The following is a 20,735-nucleotide window of genomic DNA, read 5'->3' as shown; positions in this document are numbered from 1 at the left end:
CCCAGCCTGGCATCCTTCATGCATTAGGTCACTCTGCCATAGCCTTGACAGACAGCAGCTACACACACAGCCACTGAACCCAAGAAACAGCACAGAGAGAGCAAAGGAGTGCAAACTACAGTAATTCCAGCAGCCAGCGAGAGAATTTACAGATTCCTCCTCTTCAAGGACAATCACAGTATTGACAGGCCCAACCCAGGGACTATGCACAGCTGTGGCCCAGATCAGCCTGTCTGCCAGCCCATCTACCATCAGAAGCAGAAAGCAGAGCTATGAGGATACACAGCAGAGAGAATCACAATGCATCGGGGACAGCACGGGGCAGAAGTTAGCACTTGGGGCTCCAGTATCAGAAAAGGCAGGAAGATGAGATGGGTGCCCTGGAAGTCCACATCAGGGCTGTGTCTTGGGTCTTCCATCTGAAGAAAGCCTGAGGAAGCCAAAGGAAACCTCCAAGAAAACAAAAACAAAAACAAAAACAAAAAAAAAAAAAAAAAACAAGGAAATCTCAGGTGCCACCCGGCAGCAGTGTACAAACACCAGCCATGTTTCTGAACTGTGGCCAAAATCGGAAAGTGAAATTTAAACCATGGGGGTTCATGACAGTATAGAAACCACAAGAACATTCAGATGAAGTGAACATGTTACAGCATGAACAAGGCATGTCACTGATAACTACAAGCAATTGCCTAAAGAGAGAACGAAGAGAAGAAAAAAGTGGCTTTATGGGGTGTAAGACAATACTGCTGAGATGTTAATTCTTCAAAGCCTTCACAATCAAAATTGTAAAAAAAAATTTTTTAAATAGAACTTAACAAGCTGATGCTGAGTTCAACTGAAACACAAAGGTCTGGGCATCCAGAAGAGCTTCAGAACAGCCAGCAACAGAGGACTCAGTATCACAGGCCCAGGATGTACCACAGCAACAGGCTCTGGCAGCGTTCCAAAAGGGCACCAACATAGTCAACAGGAAAAAAAAACTTTTTTATTTTAACTTGTTTAATGAGCTCAGCCTTACCACACCGCATACACAAAAATAAATTCCAAGCGTGTCAGACCCAAATGTGGGAGCTGAAAAAATATGAAAACTGTAAGCCTGCAAATTACATGAGCCATGAATACATCGGTGCATTACTGTAACGAAGTGCCCGAGGCAGGCTACCTAATCAAGAAAAGAAATCTCAACCACATGGCACAGGCCCTCGTGGGGGCCTTCAAGACTTCACGGCCAAAGCCCATGTGTACTTCTCTGGTCTCCTTTCCTAAACCTTTTCTTTTCTATCACGAGCCTCTGCCCTGGTATCCTGTATCTAACCATCCCCCGAAGGCCTCACCATGCACCAAGGCTGGACTGAATGCTCACCTTCCTAACGGTGCCTGAATGAAGGGTAAGGCACAAATCATGTTCACACCACAGCAGTGGATGGAACACTCTGGGAAGCTCAACAACGTTAGAGATAAGAAAGGAGATAAAAGACAGGCCTGAGGCAGGAAAGTCTCCCCTGAGCACCTGACACAGGACTTGCATTGGGCACCTAAGCGCTCTGACAACCCCACAGCCACAAGACAAGAACAAGTCATGACAAGGACAGGCAAGAGACTGACATGCACCCAGAGGAGAACACACCACCCAGTAGCCACCAAAGCACACATGGAAGCCACAACTGCCCACCCCTGAGTGGTTCTGGGGAGGGCCCCCAAGTCCTGTTAATGTCAGCTGCTCTGGAAAGCTGCATGGATTCACCCCGAGTTAACACACATCTCATTATTTGCTCTACAATTTTGCCTCAGGCAACTCACCCAGAAGTGGAAACGCACAAAAACCTTGCAGAGACAGCACAGCCTTAGCACTAGCTGTAATCAGCCTTGGGTCCCTCAGAAGGTGCTGGGTAAGTAAGTGACAACGCCGCGCTACAAAATACTACTTAGCAACACAAAGGAAAGGACTCAGCACGGCCACCTTGAGTGAGATGGGGCACAGAATACAAGGACAACCCCCATGACTGTGCATGCATGTAGTTCACATGTAGTTCACAATAGACTAGAAAATTAGGCAGTAGGTATCGGGTCAGAAGGACCCAGAAGGGAGTTTCTGAAAGGAACTAAAACCCAGAGTGACTCTAGGGAACACACAGTATCAGGCTTACAGAATGCATGCTAACCGGTGGAATGGCTATCAATGAAGCCGACTTACCCTCACCCCCCCCACACACACACACCAACACACACATGTGCAAACATGTGCCAGTGATAGTGGATATGCGAGTGACCATAGACAGGTTGACAGAGCTCTGTCTGTCACTGACACCATCCCAGGACTAAAAGAAGACATCAAGGACCAGGTATGCCCTCTGGCACCTCAGCATGGGTGAGGTGGCTGGGTACAGTTGCCTCATCTGTCAAGTCCTTCTGACCCCTATAGAGAAGATTGCCACCAAAAGTGCCTGGGGGGGTGGTTACCCAGGGTTACCCTACTGTCACACCAAACAAGGCCTGACACCCTAAGCTGACACACCTCTGAAACAAGTGTCTCCACAGGCTAAGGCACAGGGCTGAGATCAGAGTATGGGCTGTGGGTGACGCATTCAGAGCAGCCCTGAGTTTGTGCACAGTGTCTCCCAAGAAAGCATGCAGGCGCCATCCTTGCTGAGGAGACGCTCTGCTACCAGCTCTGTTCTCATTCTGTAGATCCAGGAAAAGTGCTTTCTCAGGGTCTCAGTGTTCCCATGTGGAGTGAGAAGCCTTGTCTGTTATCTGTGAGTCTCTGGCCCCCAGAGCGCCTCTAAAAGTAAGTCTGCATCTTCCTCACTCCCAGCAGCCCCTGAGAGGAGTGGCTTGTTCCTGTACCTGAACTGTCAGGTCTCTGTGTATAGGTGTGCTCAACGGTAGTGGGTTAGATAGGATGCTCTCAGGCTGTGGTCCTGATTAATAATTGATGGGAGAGGGCCCAGCCTATTGGGAATGGTGTCATCTCTGGGCTGGTGATCCTGGATTCTATAAGAAGGCAGGCTGAGCAAGCCATGAGGAGAATGTCAGTAAGCAGCCCCCATCCATAGCCCCTGCATCAGCTCCTGCCTCCAGGTTCCTGTCCTGTTTGAGTTCCCGTCCTGACTTCCTTCAGTGATGGATTATGACGTGGAAGTGTAAGCCAGATAAATCCCTTTCTCCCCAACTTGCTTTTGGTCATGGTGGTTCATCGCAGCAACAGAAATCCTAACTAAGCCACCTGACCACCTGTGAGCCGGACACAGAGGAATCTTCCCCACTGCCCAGAGAGAGATCTGCACATTTACCTTGACCCAGGCTGAACAAGAGCCTGGTGTGGGTCCAGCCCAGCCAGTGTCAGACATGAAGAGCAGTGTCTGGCCCATCACACCACGCAAACACTGAGATGGGGTTCTAGGATTGCAGCCCACTCATCCAGCCAAGTACTTGGATTCCAACAGCACCCTGGGATACTAGGCCACCCACAGCCAGACAAATACTGTCCCTGGCACCACTAAGCCAGTACTGATACAAGACTCATGCTTAAATTTGGGGGCCTATGACATGGAGGCCTAGGCTGGACCCTGTGGGGCAGATCTCAAAGCAGCACTGCCTGGTTCAGGGCAAGGCTGAAAGGTACAGCCTGTGTGGCCCAGGTGAGTCTGATCTAAGTGTCTCCAAGCATCCCACTCCTCAGAGGTCACTCCTGCCACTGCACAACTGAAATACCATTTTCCCCTTGAAGTGCACAGTATATGGTGTGCTCACTCAGCTTATATGCAAGTAGGCACTGGGCATGGCCAGCAAGACTGCTGGGTGGGTAAAGGTGCCCACTTCACCAGCCTGGGAAGCTGAGTTAGATCCAAAGAACAATTTACAGGTTGAGAGATGAGCTGTACAAAGTTGTCTCAACTTCACAAGTGTCTTATGACATGCATGCATGCACACACACACTCACAGAGTACACACACACATACACAATAATAATAATTTTAAAGCAGAAAGCTCTGTCAATGTAGAAAAAAGGATGTGGTGGTCCTGTAATTTTCTCAAAATTTTAAATCCTAACGGCATTTGTATGAAATGCATTCATTAGATGGGATCAGATAAGACCCCAGAAAGCCATGACAAGCATATTAGGCCTGCCAATACACAGGGGGTGTCAGGAAGCATGAGAGACTATTATTTGGCCCTCAATCTCAGACCAGAGCAGTGGGCAATGGCCACTGTAGGCCAGAGCCCGTATTTGGGGGTCTCTAGTCAACTCAGCTGGGAACCTTCTACTCTCCAAGACAAATGGCCAAGGTCCTTTAAACGCCCACTTGCCTGACCACTGAGCCCCAAAAGAGGGAGTGGCATCAAGATAAACAACATACTGCCACTGAATCACGCAGAGCTCCAAGATCCTAACCATAACCCTAGCCCTGGAAGCACCTGCAGCCAGTGACACCCTCAGCTGACAGCCATCGGAAAGCATGCTGATGAAGGTTCCCACGCACTTGGACTGGGAAAGCAGCCTCTACCATGCTGGCCACTTCAATCTGCGCAGAAGAGGCAGAGTTGAGAAGACAGCCCAGAGATGCCACACGTAAACAGCAGCCTCCAGAAAGCTCACGTGTCCAGCCTCCCGAAAGTCAGATTGGTGTGTGGTGTATTTCTCAGAGTTCTAAACAAGAAACACAACCGAGGAGTGAGTGTAAGGTGCTCTGTGCCCTACAGTGGCTGCCTTCCAGTTAGGTCTGCAGAGTCAGAGAGTCAGAGATGGACGTCCACACCTGCCCCTCCTACCACTCAGGCTGCAAAGGGAAGGGGTTTCCGTCCTAGTTTCTTTTCTGTTGTTGCAATAAAATCCCAGACAAAAGCAACTTAAGGGATAAAGGGTTCATTAGGCTCACAGTTCCAGGTCATGGTCATCACGGCAGGGAGGTCACAGAAGCAGGCATTTGAGAAAACTGCTCATACTCTGTCCACATTCCAGAGCAGAGCCCGCTGGGTTAACACTGCATGCTGGTGCTTCACTCACATTCTCCACCCTTATAAATATCCTGCCTAGGGAATGGTGCTACTCACAGTGGACAGGTCTTTCCACCTCAACTTAATCCAGGCAATCCTTCATAGCCATTCATTTCCAGAGGTTAAACTTAACCCAGAAGATCCTTTAAAGGTGTTCCCATAAGCCTGCCTCATAGGTATCTATCTGATTGACAATACTAATCTCACCAAAGGGAACACCTAGTCGCTGTCCCCTGCAATCCCATTACTGTGCACACACACACACACAATTCTACCACAAAGTACACATGCCAAGAATAGTAAAGACTCCTGTCCACATAAAGCCAGCAGGGTACTCAGAGTAGCACTGTGCCCTGGGAAGAAGTAGAGGCCACCCAAATGTCCAACAACAGATAAGCTATAGCCTGGCCACATACGGGAACTAAAGGGACTGAAGAGGGTTCTGACTGACACATGTGCTACCGTGTGAGGCACCCAGCACCTGTGCTCAGCAACAAAGCAGGAGTTGCATGACTCCATCAGACTACACTCCTAGAAATGGTGAGTCTGCAGAGTTGGAACAGACAAGGCTACAGTCAGGCTGAAGGTAAGAACAGTGGCTGGGGACCTCTCTCTGACAGATACAGAATATTTGGGAGTCAGAAGGTGATGAGAGATGGCCAGCCTGCTTGTGCTGGTCGGTTAAAATCGTCAACGTGACATCACTTAGAGTCACCTGAGAGGTGACTCAGTGAGGGACTGTCTAGCTCAGGGAGGCTGTGGGAATGTCTGTTGGGAATTGTCTCGACTGCTTTGCTCAGTGTAAAAAGACACAGTCTGTGTGTGGGTGGCACCACTCCAGGTATTGGACTTTGGTATTGCCAGAAGCCTGGTCTGTGAGAGGAACACATTCTAAAAGCATTCCAACCCTTGGCACACTAAGGGCAGAAGGAAATGATCCATAAGATGGGCACTTATAGCTCAGGAAATGGAATGTACTTGGTTGAGATGCAAAGGCTTGCTCTGCTCCAGTGTATTTATTGTTCACATTTGTTTTTGTTCTTACTGGTGATCTGTTAAAAAAAAAACAACCCTCTATTCATTGTAAACGTGGTTCAATGGTTGCATAGTATCTGCACACATAGTATCTCCCCACATGATATCTGCACACATAGTATCTCCCCACATGGAATCTGCACACATAGTATCACCCCACATGGTATCTGCACACATAGTATCTACCCACATGGTATCTGCACACATAGTATCTATCCACATGGAATCTGCACACATAGTATCTGCACACATAGTATCTCCCCACATGGTATCTGCACACATAGTATCTACCCACATGGAATCTGCACACATAGTACAATCTCCCCACATGGTATCTGCACACATAGTATAATCTCCCCACATGGTATCTGCACACATAGTATAATCTCCCCACATGGTATCTGCACACATAGTATCTTTGCATCAGTTGTTTCTAATAAAAGCTCAGCACAAGACATATTCTAGGTCCTTGAAGTTTCCTGTATGCTCCTTGGACCCCAGCCTCCCTGAGGAAATTCACATTCCAGATTCTGTATTCATAGCACCTTGGAATAGGAGAAGGGAAGGGAAGCTGAGCAGTAAGCATGTATACATCCATTCCTTCTCTGCTTTTGACTATGATGTGACTGACTGCTTCAAGTTCCTGCCACCACGGCTTTCCTGCAGTCTCAACTACAACTTGACATTGTGAATGAAAATAAACCTTTTACCCCGAAGTTACTTTTTTCTTGGGGTATTTTTTTTTACAGAAACAGAAATAAAACCAGGATATGAATAAATATGCTAAGAACACTGATACATCATCAACATGTCTGAACTGATGACTTCAGTGCTAGAAAAATTCTATACCAATTTAAGAAAATCTTAAGAACACTATGGAAGCATCAAAAAAATCACTCTGCTATGAGGAAAAATAACTGGCAAGGCCTCTTGTACCGATGATGTGCAGGCTGGGCATAGGCCTGCCGTGACCTAAGGATGCCACAGAAACTTTGTCAGAGCTAGGAAAATGCCAGTGGCAAGGAGCCCTGGAAGCTGGACAGGCACAAGGGCACAACAGTCAGGAGCAGGTGACAGAAGAAGATGGACAGGCACGAGTGCCCAACAGTCAGGAGCAGATGATATAAGAATAAAAAGGCACAGGAATTTGTCAGGATGCCCAGAACAGAGGCCTGGGGATTTATTTAGCTTAAAGGATGCTTGGCTAGTGTGACAGGACCTGAGTTCAATCCCAGGTACCATAAAAAAAAGTAGAATTCCCAGAATGCACACTTGATCTCTGAGCAATTCATCATGTGTAAATGGGAACTCAGAAGAAAGGGCAAGGCGGCTGGCTGGGCATGATGAAAACAACAACCATCTAGATGTGAGAGGCTGCCCCTGCTCCTGCCATGGGCATAGTGAACAGCTGGACAACCATGAGAGCAAGTAGACTCCAAGTGCACACTGGCCCCCCAACCGTATGCTGCCTAGGCAAGGACACATGAGACACTCGAATGATGTTCTTACAAGGACTTTAGCTGCAGGTGGAGGCATGCCTCAGCTACCCTACATGGGACCATCTCCTGGAAAGACCAACCCAGTATGGACACTGTCTTTACCATGTTCCCTAGTGGCCTGATGCTTCAGGGAGTAGGCTCACTGCTGGGCACTCCTGGCCACCAGCTACACTACTGCTAGCCATCAACTGCCAAGCCTCAGGCTGTGCCCTGTCCATCAGGCGGCCTACAGACCCCGTGAAGGTGTTGCAGCCAAGTGACAAGTGTTTGTGGCGAGGACAGTGCTCAGACAAAGGAGCCGAATTGGTCCAGGAGTGGAGTCAGAATGTGATGGGGAACCAGAGCCAGGGGAGGTAGCTGCACATGGCTGACTGCAGTACCACAGCCTGTTTTCCTCTCAAAGGTAAGAAAGCCCTATGAGCCCTCCGTATTCACACTAGAATTGCTGAAGAGTCCTAGGGGTTGACCTCCTCCTGAGATACCGACTCTTCACAGGCCACATGTCCCCTTCTGCGCAGTCTATTCCAGCCCGCTTCCTCTCTGTGTCAAGCCAAGCTCCACCCAGTCCTTCTTTGCCTAGTCTGGTGGTAAAAGCCCTATGCCTATGGCCCACCTAGAGAAGGCAAGGCTTTCTCTGACGGGGAAAGAGGCTACAGGGCCTCGAGCTCCTGCAAGGAGAAATTATGTGGGTAGTTCTCACCATAATAGTCTGGGTCAAACTAGTTTCTCTATTTCCAGCCTCTAGAAACTGAGAGGGTTTCCTTTTCCAGAGCCTGGAAAGCTCCCAGTATACCTCACCGCTCCGCTCTGGCATGCTGCATCTAATGTCTCTTAACGAGCCTGCAACGTCCCTACATACCCCATGGCCAGTGCTGTACCAACACAGGCAAATGGCAGGCCAACGCTGAACTGAGAGGAAGCAGCACAGACTCTGTAGGGCTGGTATCTCTGCCAACCACACGAGGCCTGCCGAGAAGGCAGAATTGTAGCTGGGCCCTGAGGGAGGGAGGGGCCTAGCTCTGGTCCTTTGTGGCTGTCAGGTGTGATAGTCACTTCTCTGCGGTACTCGGAAGCCGGAAGCCGAAGCTGTAAGATGGAGAGTTCCAGACCAGCCTAGGCTGCATACAGACTGAGGCAAAACTAAGCCAAACCCCATTCTTCTGAAGCATGGCCCTAAGCCGGCCGGAGATCCCTCTTATTGCTGGAAACCCATCAAACACCAGAAAGGACTCTCTGACCTGTGACCATATTCATTACAGTGCTGTAATTCTGTGAGTAAGAGAAAAACGAGCTGCTCCCATGAGCCTGCTGAGCAAGGAGTGGCCCCTAGAAGACTCAACAGCTTCTGAGGTTTACCAAGTCAACCTAGGCACGATGAGGCATAGCCGCTACAAGCGGGCTGGTACAGCCAGTGAGAGGGCCGCAAACGAGGCACTCTGGAGCTCTACCCCGGGGCACCAGCCTCCAGCCAGGCACAGATTTGTGCCTATACAAGTCAAAGCCCCATGGAGCCAAGGAAAGAACAATTTCAGGGGAGCAAGGATCCCAGGGAGCTGTAAGCCCAGAGAGGGCTAAAATAAATATGTGAAGGGAATGCGACTCAGTGGCCATGGCCTGAGTGCAGCCTTCAGCACCAGGGGAAGGGCTGAAGCAGCGGGAATACTGGAAGTAACTGTCGACAGCTAGTGGGTAATCATGGAGTAAAATAAAGGGGCTAGTGGGCAGGAAAAAGGACAGGAGAAACTAAACCAAAAAAAAAAAAAGGCCAAGGAAAGGAGGTGGAGGATCCCTGGCCACACCCCAAAGTCCAGGGCACAGATGGGAAGAGGGGCACATAAGCGAGCAACCAAAAGAGACTTCGAAATGAATGATCAAAAGCATCCAAATACTACGAAACTATAAACTGAAGCAGCTAAGTGTCATAAGCCCCAGGCAATAAGCCACACTGAGGCCACTGGAAAGCAGACAGCTCCCAAGGGCAGAGGAGGACCCGCCCAGCACACGGGGCTTATGGTGGGTCGGAGGGAGATGGTAACGTGTAGCACCTTTAAATACAGAAAGAAAGGGAAACGAAACCTTCCAACTGAACCTTATACTCACTGGAAATCTATTTCAAAAATAGATGTGGAGTAGATATTTATTTTCTACAAATAAAGAGTGAGAGCCTGTTCCAACCAAATGTGCACCACAGAATGTGTTGAAGTAAGTTATTCAGGTCAGAAGCACCAAGCAAAGGAAATCTCAGTCTAAATAAAGAGCTGAAGAAAGCCAGGATGGTGCAGAGGGAGAGAGGTTTAGACGGCATCTTCTCACTTCTGTGTATCTAAAGGAAAATTGCCTGTTAAAGTAAGATTGGTAATAACATTAATGATGGCTATTAGCATACTGGTGGGAACAGACAAAATACTTATGAATGAACAAGGGCAGCAAGAGCTGTACAGGCAGAGGGGCGTAGGTTTGAAGGCGGGCCTAAGAGTTAAAGGTACATACTGTGAACTAGAAAGCAACCACTAAGATAGTACATAGAAATCACTACTAAGCCCTAATAATGGTAAAAACGGATACTAATCAATTGATCAATTGCTCCAAGAAAGGGAGGGATAGGAAAAGGGAGACCACCATATTGAAATACTGAAAATATATTTCAATTATAGGTGCTGAGTAGATAGTTATGGTCTATAAACCAAAAGGTGAGAGCCTGCTCCAACCAAATGTTGGAAAGCATGCATCAAGTGGGCAGAGTGGAAGCAACCCCTGACATTTGCAGCATGGATGAAAAAAGCTAGACAGGAGGTGGCCAGGCCAGCAACCCCTAGCCAGGGTAGAGTCTGAAAGTAAAGTGTAAAGAACTGAAATTAAATAAAATGATCCATTCTTCAGCTGCACATTTGAAATGTTCCTGTACTACTTCATAATAGAGGTGAGACACGAAGCCTTCCAGTTTCCACAGGCTCCATCCAACAGCATGAACTCAATCACAGAGCAGAGGCTGCCAACCGAGGTGGTGAGAAGCAAGAACTCACACAGAATGTGGCATAACTCTACTACAGAACAGATATGGCTAGGTGGAAGGGATGGAAAATACACAGTGGACAAACTGACATCAGATAGCGGAGTTCAGAACCAATACAGCCAGGGACAAGAGAAGGACATTTGCATGAGGTTGAATGAAAAACGGAACACACCTAGGAACACAGCTTGAGCATAGGGGAAGGCAAATGGACAGGGCTGGGAGGAGAAACTGCAAACTCACAGCCAGAGGTAAGTCATGGCAGACAACAGAGCAAGTGGACAGAAGTCAGTGAGGACACAGAGACTTGAACACAGCACTGGTCAATGCCACCCAACAGGGGTAAAGCACACCCTCCCGACAGGACATGAGGATGCTCATTAGGACCTGTCATGTTTCAGGCCATAAAGCGAGTCTCTACATGTTTATAACAGCAGTTACCATAGAAAAAAATCACATCCTTCGAACAGAAGAGAGTTAACAATTAACAGCACAAAAGTGCCTGTGAATACACGTAGCTATCTAAAATTAGGCGGCACACTCTTTTAATAAGTAAGTAAAACAAGAAATTACAAGGCAAATCCGAAAATATGAACTGCATAAACTGGAAATGGTATGCTTAATGTATACAAGTAAAACAATACACAGAGGGAAATTTATATCTACGAACATGTATCAGATAAGAAGAATTGTCTCAGTTGACGAACTAAAAATAACAAAAGCCAAGTCTGACCCAAAAGAAGCAGAAGGGAGAAAGCAAAGAAGATGAAAAAAAAAATCAACCAACATCAGAGAAGAATCAATGCAACCAGAGCCTGCTTCTTAGAAATTGATAACTTTGCGTTAGTGGCATTAACTCCAATTCTATCTTGGATTATCTAAAACAATAAAGTTATACCAGACAATCAAAACAAAAGAGCAATCCTGGGTGTGGTAGCACACACTCAGAATCCTAGAATCCCAGCAGCTGGGAGGCAGACAAACAAGGATCACCATGAGGTCCTGACTTCCCGGTCAGCGTGTTCTATGTAGGAAGCTAGATGTCAGCCAGGACTACACAGCCAGACCCTGTCTACACACACACACACACACACACACACACACACACACACACACACAGAGAGAGAGAGAGAGAGAGAGAGAGAGAGAGAGAGAGAGAGAGAGAGAACACACATACGGGAGAAAGGAAGAAGGGAGGGAGGGAAGGACGGAGGGAGGGAGGGGTAGAGAGGAGGGGTAGGGGACCAATACAGACCAGCAACACCAACCATAGAAGGGGAGACACCACTGCAGATCCTACAGACAGGAAGAGGGCACACCATGTTCCACTGTTCTGACAGTTTACTTGAGATGTGTAAGGCCTCTAAAAATCAGGTCACTTGAGAAGCAGCAGACACCGTGGGCACCACTGCAGCCTGAGGGAAACTGAACTACGGTTCAGCCTCTCTCCCAATGGAAACTCCAGACTGAGAAGGCTTCCCTGGCAAATTCAGCCAAATGTTTACAGGAAAGATCACGTTGATCCTGCATAAACTCCTCAGAAAATGGAGGGATCATTTCCCAACCTATTTCAAGCCGCATTTTTACAGACCCTGCAATCAGGACGGTGCGACTCTGGCGGAAGCAGCAATTCAGACAAACACCCACCTGGATGGAAGGAGACGAGAGCTAAGTGAGCCACAGAGAAAGAACTACCTCTCAGCCAACAAGACCTCAAATTTCCTCACACAGAGAGAAGCAGTGTGCATCGCAGACATGCATGTTGGAGCTTCAACATCTGCAATGACATGAGAAGAGGACACTAAGTAACCCTGTGCTGGTCAAAGTCTTCTCAGGCAGCATACAAACAGGAAAAGCATCGAAGGAATGATCCAAAGAGCAAAGTGCATAACCTTCAATAGGCCACAGTTAAGAGAAGTAACATAAGCCATAGTCTACAGGAAAATCTTCAATTACAGGCATCTGACAAAGCCCTTGTGTACAGAGGAGGCAAACTCACATCATGAGAACCCAAGAGAACAGCAACAATGGGGCTGAACAGACAGACACGGAGAGAGTGCAAATGCCCAATGCCCATGAGGAGAGTGCAGATTCAAAGCCACGTGCAGTGACTGAGATCACCAGCACCCAGCGTGGCCCCGTGAGGGTGGAGAGCCAGTGAGCGCCTGCTGCTCAGCACCTTTCACAAAAGGCCATTTCTTTCCGAGTCACCCCAGTGACATAACCAGCAACTCCTCTCCTAGGTAGGTGTCAAAACTCCTGAAGAAAGAGTAGAATCCTCACCCCTGCTGGGGCAGCAGAAGAGAGGAAGAAAGACAACCAAGTGCCTGCCCCAGTACCGTCGGCCCTAGGAGGCCAGAAGAAAAGACACCCAGACACCCAAGTGCCTGTGGCAGGTGCCATTCCAATGGCCAAATGTGTGATGGAGACATAGGAAAGATGATGTATATGATAGATAGAAGAAAAAGTGAATCTGAGGGTTCATACACTGTGGAGAAAGGTGGAGCTAGCTGTGAGAAACAGGCAGATATGAGGAGGCCATGGTGGGGTTTTGGCCCGGGGCTGCCACCAAGGGCCATGTCAGGGTCCATGGTCCTGCTGCAACTGGGATCTGTGTCAATGTCTGTGACCTGAATTACCACCAAAGGCTAAGCAAATGCCTGTGGTCTGTGCTAACACTGGACAGCCTGTAGATATGGGAGGGATGTACTGCTGAGGGGGGTGGGCATGCTGATCTGAATGGCCTGCTCTGCCACCTGAGGCCATGGGGACATCCAGGCCCAGGCTGCTGCCAGAGCCACGTCTGCATATGTAGCTAGAGTCTTTGTTGATGTCCCAGGCTCCTGTTACCACCAAGGACCATGCAGATGCCTTGCCTGAGGCACTATATTGAGCTGTCCTGCCCCTCGCAGGGGGAGCAAAGTAGAACTGACTGTGATTGGCAGGGGAGTTGGGGAGTCAACCTTGAGGGCATGATCATGGAAGAGCTGGCCCTGCCCCTAGTCAGCCATGGGGTGGCTTGGGTGAAAGATGGCTTTCCTACCCTGGCCCCTCCCTGCCTGGGGCAGGTGGGAGAACTAGCCCTGAGGTCTCGAGAGCTGGAGGACTCAGGACAGTAGGCCCTGCACCTCACCTGGGCAGCACAGTACTGTTAACCAAGATGGGTGACATGGGGTGGGTAAGCTGGCCCTGCCCCCTGCTGCAACACTGGGTGAGCAAGGAAGCCAGGGCAGTGTAGGAGAGCTGGCCCTAGTGAGAGGAACACAGGCGAGCTGGCGTGCTGACCGACTCAGCCATCACCCAGACCCAGATCCAGGGCTTTGAGTTGGCCTACCCCAACATCTACCACAGCTATAAACTGCTGGAGCGTGTGAAAGGGCCAGTCCTGCAGAACCAAAGCTGCAGGATCTCCATGACACAGGACAGCAACAGGACATCCCTGGGAGGACCCAGTATTGATAGTGTAGCAGAAGCCAGAAGCCTCCAAACAGGCCAAGGACTCACTGCAGTGAACACAAGAAGCGTGGACAAACCGGTATACTGTATAAGACACTGTAACACACTACAGCCTCCATGGCAAGATTTCTTTTTATTATTCTATCTTCTTATTCCTTTGGAGAGGAAGGTTGTAAGGGTGGAGGGCAGGTACAAAGGGATGGTGTATAATGAGTGGGATCGGGGTGCATGATGGGAAATTCACAAAGAATCAGGAAAAAGTAGAAACCTTTGCCATACAAAGTTTTCACAATGATCCTGGAAACAAAGAAAGTACACCGAGAGGATGGGACCCAGAGATGAAGCCAACCTAAACTGCGCTCCCATTGAGCAGGAAGGAAGGTCAGGGGGCCAGAGCCAGGAGTGAGGAGCTGGAGACTAAGTGTCAAAAGTAGTCAATATTGGAAGCAGTGTGGAGAAGCCACAGTTATAGCATGGGAAGCCCTCTCCCTCCATTGGTGGGTGTGACACGGTGACTGGCAGGTATCACAGAGGTATACTCTGTATATGTATGACATGTACATGCACGATCTGTGGTCATGCATCTGTGGACACTTGGATGAAGCAGAGCATATGCAGAATAATGCACCTCTATTCTCCATCAGAGCCACCATGCCTGCTTCCACCCTGCCCCGATGTCCCATGCCCAGCTACCCAGCCCAAGGCTCACCTAGCCTAGCAAGGTCAGCGGGCCATGCTGAGATCAGTATAAAGTACAACTCAGGACACACCCTAAGGACATCAGGTAACCACGAACACCTGGCAGTGTGGCTCCACACAGCCACCATGCTCCTGGGGCGTGGTCTCCTGGCTAAACCTCAGCACAGACATCTTCCATTGTCTCACCTCACTTGGTCAGGCCCCTGCTGGACTCATGAGGTTCAGCAGAAACACAACGCGCAGCACAGCTCCAGATAGCATACGCAGATCAGAATGTGGACTATGACAAGTCTGTCTCCTGAGGCTTCAAGAACTCCCTGGGGGCAGCCACTGTCCAGGAGGCCTGGCTTTCACAAAGCCAGAAGGAAGCCATACCATGGCTCTGCCCCATCCTCAAGAGAGGTCAAGAGGGGGACCCCGTGCCTCGGTTCTTCCTAGAAGAAACAGGATGCACCGGCTTAGGGAAGCCTCTTTTACTCTACCTAGGTACTGACTCCCACACTCAGTAAAATATAAAATAAAATGTCAGCCTCTTGATGCTTTCCTCCTTCCTCCATGTTTTACTCTGGCCTTTGGTGTGACGGGCACAATCAACATCCTGAGCACTAGGACGAAGGGGGTGTCCCTGACCTGCGTCCCTTCCATCCTAGTTAGGGTTAACATTGTTGTGATGAAACAGCTTGACCAAAGCAACCTGGGGACGAAAGGATTTATCTGGCTTATGTGTCTACATCACTGTTCATCACTGAAGGGGACCAGGACAGGAATTCGAACAGGGCAAGAGCCTGGAGGCAGGAGCTGATGCAGAGGCTGTGGAGGAGTGCTACTTATTGGCTTTCTCCCTCTGGCTTGCTTAGCCTGCTTTCTTATAGAACCCAGGACCACCAGCCTGGGGATGACATCACCCACGATGGGCTGGGCCCTCTCCCATCATGCTCTATTTAAGAAAATACCCTACAGACATGCCTGCAGCCTGATCTCACGAGGTCCCCTCCTCTCAGATGACTTTATGTCAAGATGACATAAAACTATCCAGCACACCCTGTCTTGCAACAGCACATGTCGTGGTCTGCCTGCAGCAGGAACGGGATATAGAGTAATAACGTGTGGTGACTAAGTATCCCGAAGACTGGCCACCCCACCCCCCACCTGCTGCTGCATGCAGCTCTATCCTTTTCCATGTTTCAAGGCAAACCAAAGGCCTTAGTGAACAGCTGTGGAGGCTCTCTGGAGGCAGAGGACAAAGTCAGATCTACAAAAAGGCATAAACTGCTTCACCAAGGAGTGGCACTAAAGGATGCTCTTGGCTCTCAGTGGTACTTGCCCAAGGTGATTGCTGGCATGGGCTCTGTGCACAGTGCTGTCTGTGCAAGTAAGAAGAGGAGAGTTTCCTGGTGTGAGCCAAGCTGAGAAGCCTCAAGCACATGCATAGTGGGTGATGGTCTTTAGGGTGAGAGAATGCTTGTGGATCCCTGAGGAGGCAGGCTGTGCTCAAAGGCTTCCGGACAAGACTCGGGAGCCTATGGGATCAGGAATTGAGCTCCAAGGGGGATCTGCTAAGAAGAAATGCCAAAGATGAGACTGCCATAGGGCAGGGCCTCAGACTACGTGGGCTCATGCACTGGCATTCGACTGGGCACCTTACTAGCCAGAAGTTCCACACCTGTGTCCTTACAAGCTCTGCTCCTCCCTGTGATCTTACACACCATTGCACCCTGATGCCAAACATCAATGTCCCTAGCAGGTATGATGAGAGCCTAGCTCCCAAAGCATACTGGACCGAGGACCAAAGAAAGCTGGGGACAGCTTACCAAGCAGAACAAACAATGAGACTGGTGAGGTGGCATGAGTGATCTTATGCCACAGGAGTGCCAGGGCAGGACTAAGCCTGTGCCCAGACTCGGGGCACAATGCATCCCAGGAAAGCAGACAGCTATTAGGGAAAATGTGGGCAGCAAGGTCATGGTTCAGGAATAACACTAAGACCAAGCAAGCTCTATAACCTAGGAGGAATGAGAATAAGTTAAGTCAGAATGAGGAAGGCGCCACCACAGAGCTTGTGGCACACTGATTCTTAAGACCATGGCAGACAAACCTCCATCCATAGAGGAGTAAACCTCCAAGTCACAGAGAAGACACACAGTCGGAATGTACTATTTAGAGGAACCACCAGAAGCAAAGACAAGGCAGACAGTCCACGGGCTGTCGAGGGCTAGAGCAGAGGAAGGGGCTACACCAGCTACCAAAGGTACTGACTGCCTCTGGAATCACAGGGATGCACTGGAGTTGGATGGGATGACAACCACACAAAAGAAAAGAGATGCTGAAAACCATGAAACTTGCATTTGGAAAAGGGTGGGGGGAGCTGGAGGTGTAGCCCAGGGTAAAGCAGGTGCCTGGCATGTACAGGACTGGAGGGAAGAAAAGTGTGGGAGGGGGATAAGATGGAGAATTTCAATACATGAATATTATCTCTATAAGGGGCTAGAGACACAGCTTCGTGGGTGAAGTGCTCACTGTGCAAGCACAAGGGCTGTGAACTCCATCCCCCAAACCACATAAAAGGCCAGGTATGAAGGGGTACTAGGGATCCGAGCACTGGGATGTAGAGACAGATGGGCTTACTGACCAGTCAGCCAGCCTAATCAGCAAGCTCCAGGCCAAAGGGAGATCTTGTCTCAAAAAAACAAGGTGATTGGCTCCCATGGAACGCAGCAACCCTAGGTTAACCTCATATGCCCACATGCACATGAACACACAGTATGCACATACACACACACACATACACACATGCACTTGAATGCATACACATACATAGAGAAACAGAGGGGCAGGGAAGAAGGAAAGAAGGGAGGGAAGGCAGAAGACAGGGGGGCAGAATAAAATAGATAAATAATAGGGGCCAGCCTCAAGCTCTGCCCAGACCCCCTCTTAAGTACTTCCAGTTTTGCTGCAACCACGGGCATGGGATATCTCAGTCTTCTATGTCCTCACTTGGGCAGTGGTTGGGAGGGTAAATCTGAGCAGGTATCCCAAGCTAGCCCTGAGCTCCGGGAACCAGTCTAGCCTTTGTGCTGTGACCTGTCTGGACAGCAGTCACACACCCCGGCAGTCAGAACCACACACAGGGACCGGACCTCCTGTCCAGCTCATCTGCAGCTGCCACAGCCCTGGCACTATTCATGTCCACACATCAGCCTGGCTACTCCAGTGCCTGCACCCCACCTAATATGCTCCAGGGCTTCGAGTCTGCACTTACCTCTGTTGGCCTCCTCAAGCTGCCAGGTGCCGAACAGAGCCCAGCCTGGAAGACTAAGACTGGCTGTTGAGTAGACTCCACCTTCCAGGTCCTGCTTGCACCCACCCAACGCTGTAGTGATGGGCCTGCCAGGAAGGACATCTCTGCTAAGGATGATAAGCAGGCAGGGCCAGCACAGTATCTCTCACACTTGTTCCTCCCACTCCTGGGTGGCTACAGAGAGAGGGTCACCTGAACCCAGGAGTTTGGGCCAGCCTGCAGCACACAGTGAGGCCCCATCTCGTTTTTTAAAAGTAACTGGCAGCATTTCATGTTTCACACCACAGCTCTGAGGATAAATCAGAAGTTACTGAGCATTCTGTGTGGCAGGGATGGGTCAGAACAGTATCGGCACATCACATAGGGCTAGAATGTTAGAGCCCTGTGTGAAGGGGGCTGTGTCTTAGCTGTGTGCCAACGTGTATCTTATATCATAGCCCAAGTGACTGAGGTCCCAGCAGGGAACTCTGTCTCCACTCAGCTCTGTCCAGAACTGGGTAAGACGCTGGAAGAGCTGAGAGCTAGCAAGGCGGTTGGTCAGTTGTTCAGTCACAAGTGTCACCGATCTTGAAAGCATCTTGAGGTGAGCAGATGGGTGGACAAGTGAGCGAGTGACTGGATCAGAGAACGCCTGAATAAGAACATTCCAGATGGTTACAGAGGTAGTGAGGACAGTGAGGAGAAAAGGCAAGAGCCGGTCACCTAGAAGGAAGGTACACGCTAGGCAGCTAAGGCAGGGCTACCTTTCTACAGGCCAGACTGGTGGTCCAGCAGGCAAGCTGCCTGTGGGCAGCCCTGGCAGAAACCCTCAGGGAGCAGGGCCTGACACAGGAACATCTTAGCTACTGCCTGCTCCACGGGTGTGAGCCAGAGCTGAGGCCAGAGCCTGGGCCAAGAGGCACCTTTGGGAGTTCACCCAACTTGTGCCACACAACAGCACACAGGTCGACCCACTTGTGCTTCGAGTCCCACTGCATCTTGGTGGCAGTGGCCCAGGCCTGTAGGATCTGGATCCACATGTGGTGCCTGTGGGTGGGCTCAGATTTCAGCAGCCCTGACTCAGACAGCAGCCGGTGGTGCTTGATGACCTTGGTCTTCTGAAGGCAGAGGTCGGGCTTCCTTCCTTTGGCATGAGTGGTGTGCTAGGTCCTGCCATCAGCCATGGAGCCCAGTGGTAGAGTCTTTCCTTGGCCCATGGAAGGCAAGGTGGCCTCTGGTATCTGGCTGCCTTCAGGGGACACCCCTGGCCCTGGAAAGACACCAAAATGTGGGTGTCTGTGGCCTTGGAAGTGGGGAGCTCATGAAAGCCTCTTCAGCATCTTTCAGGCCAGGACACAGTTGCCCATCCCAGTTCACAACCCCTCTACACCCCTGTCTAGAGGCCTGTATACAAGACCTTCTAGCTAGGTGACACAAGACGCTTTACTTCTAGGCCATGGTGTCTCAGCCTGGCTGTCGTAGTGACCATCAGAGTAGACTGGCAGGGACGGGCCTACCGTCCTGACAGGCCTGCCAGCTGCATGTCAGGTGTCTGGTGGGCAATGCTGTGGCTCCCGCAGGTGCAGGGCAGACAGCTGGGAGGCAGTGTGGTTGAAGCTCACCACAGCTCACAGCTAATCAGGACCCATAGCCTGCCCATTCACAGAACAGGGGTCCACGCTGGACTCCCTGTCATCCCATAGTAGCTTCCTCCATAACAACGCCATGTCTTCCCCCAAGCAGGGGATCTGTTACCAAGGGATGGCTTGATAGAGACAAAGGTTTTCCAAAGGCAGGAGCAGAGCCCTCCCATGCCCAAACTGAAAGACCCTTGAGTAAAACAGAGGTACCTTGGAGCTCCACTGGGAAGAAGCCTGCCCTTCCTGTGGGCCAGTGTTCCTGGGGCATGTAGATGGGTCTTCTTTAGCATGGGGGATGTCCACCCAGACCACCTGTACAGGTCTCACTTCACCTGTGCCTCCTCAACGACACACCACAGCCCAATCCCCCTCACTAGCCCACTCTGCAGGTTCTGGAGTGAAAGAGTCAGGGCACTAGGCAGGACCAACTCCTACAGGAAGCCCTCCCTGATCACTCTACTTCTCATTCTCACTGGGCTCAAAGCTAGCACCGAGTTCAGAATGCCACCTGTTCCAGACTATCCCCAGAGCCACAGTTCTTCTGAGAGTTGGCCCCCAAGCTGGACAAAATCATTACAGCAAGATACCTCAGATGTGGTCCATGGACAAAGCTAGGGACAGCTATCACCAGTCTGACAAAAATCACAAAAACTGAAAAGTGTATCTAACTGCAACCCGTACTGCTACAACACCCCAGCACAGACTCACATATTCTAGGGATCTCTGCTCTAAAACCTCACTTTTCCAACAACCGGGCTGAGGAAGCCCAGTGCAGAAGCGCAGTCACTCTCCCCAGCTCCAGTCCCAGTAGGCCCGACACAGTTACGGGCCACATTGAGACTGTGTCTTAATTTTCATGTACTGTAATGGCATTTGTAGACGTAGGCACTAGCGCTCTTGGGTTCTCAGATACACACTTACCTTCTCTAAACCAGAGACCTGCCTTTCAGCCCATCACAACTGACAAGGGGGCGGGGGGTTGCATGCCGGAACAAAACCACTTGGTGGAGACCCTAAGCATCTGTCTGCAGCCTGCTGTCTTGAGGGGGTTCCACATGAGAACTGGGGGTGGGCATGGAGAGAGGACGCTGAGGTAATGCATGAAGGGACTGCAGTGTCAG

General features: G+C 50.0%; 1 protein-coding gene across 1 annotated transcript in view; it reads right to left on the bottom strand.

Annotated features, from left to right (window-relative positions):
* The window catches only part of Tsnare1 (t-SNARE domain containing 1), a 31,455-nt gene extending 11,573 nt beyond the window's left edge, over positions 1 to 19,882 (bottom strand). Inside the window, 3 exon segments of the mRNA XM_085831544.1 lie at positions 18,747 to 18,873; positions 18,876 to 19,244; positions 19,825 to 19,882. Coding sequence (XP_085687670.1) covers positions 18,747 to 18,873; positions 18,876 to 19,244; positions 19,825 to 19,882 — 554 coding nt within the window.
* Positions 19,883 to 20,735: the final 853 nt, after the last annotated feature.

Source organism: Mus caroli, unplaced genomic scaffold (assembly GCF_978045245.1).
Source record: "Mus caroli unplaced genomic scaffold, Mus_caroli_1 scaffold_16, whole genome shotgun sequence".
Taxonomy (NCBI): domain Eukaryota; kingdom Metazoa; phylum Chordata; class Mammalia; order Rodentia; family Muridae; genus Mus; species Mus caroli.
Note: the sequence above shows the minus strand (reverse complement) of the source record. Positions and strands in the feature narration are given on the sequence as shown.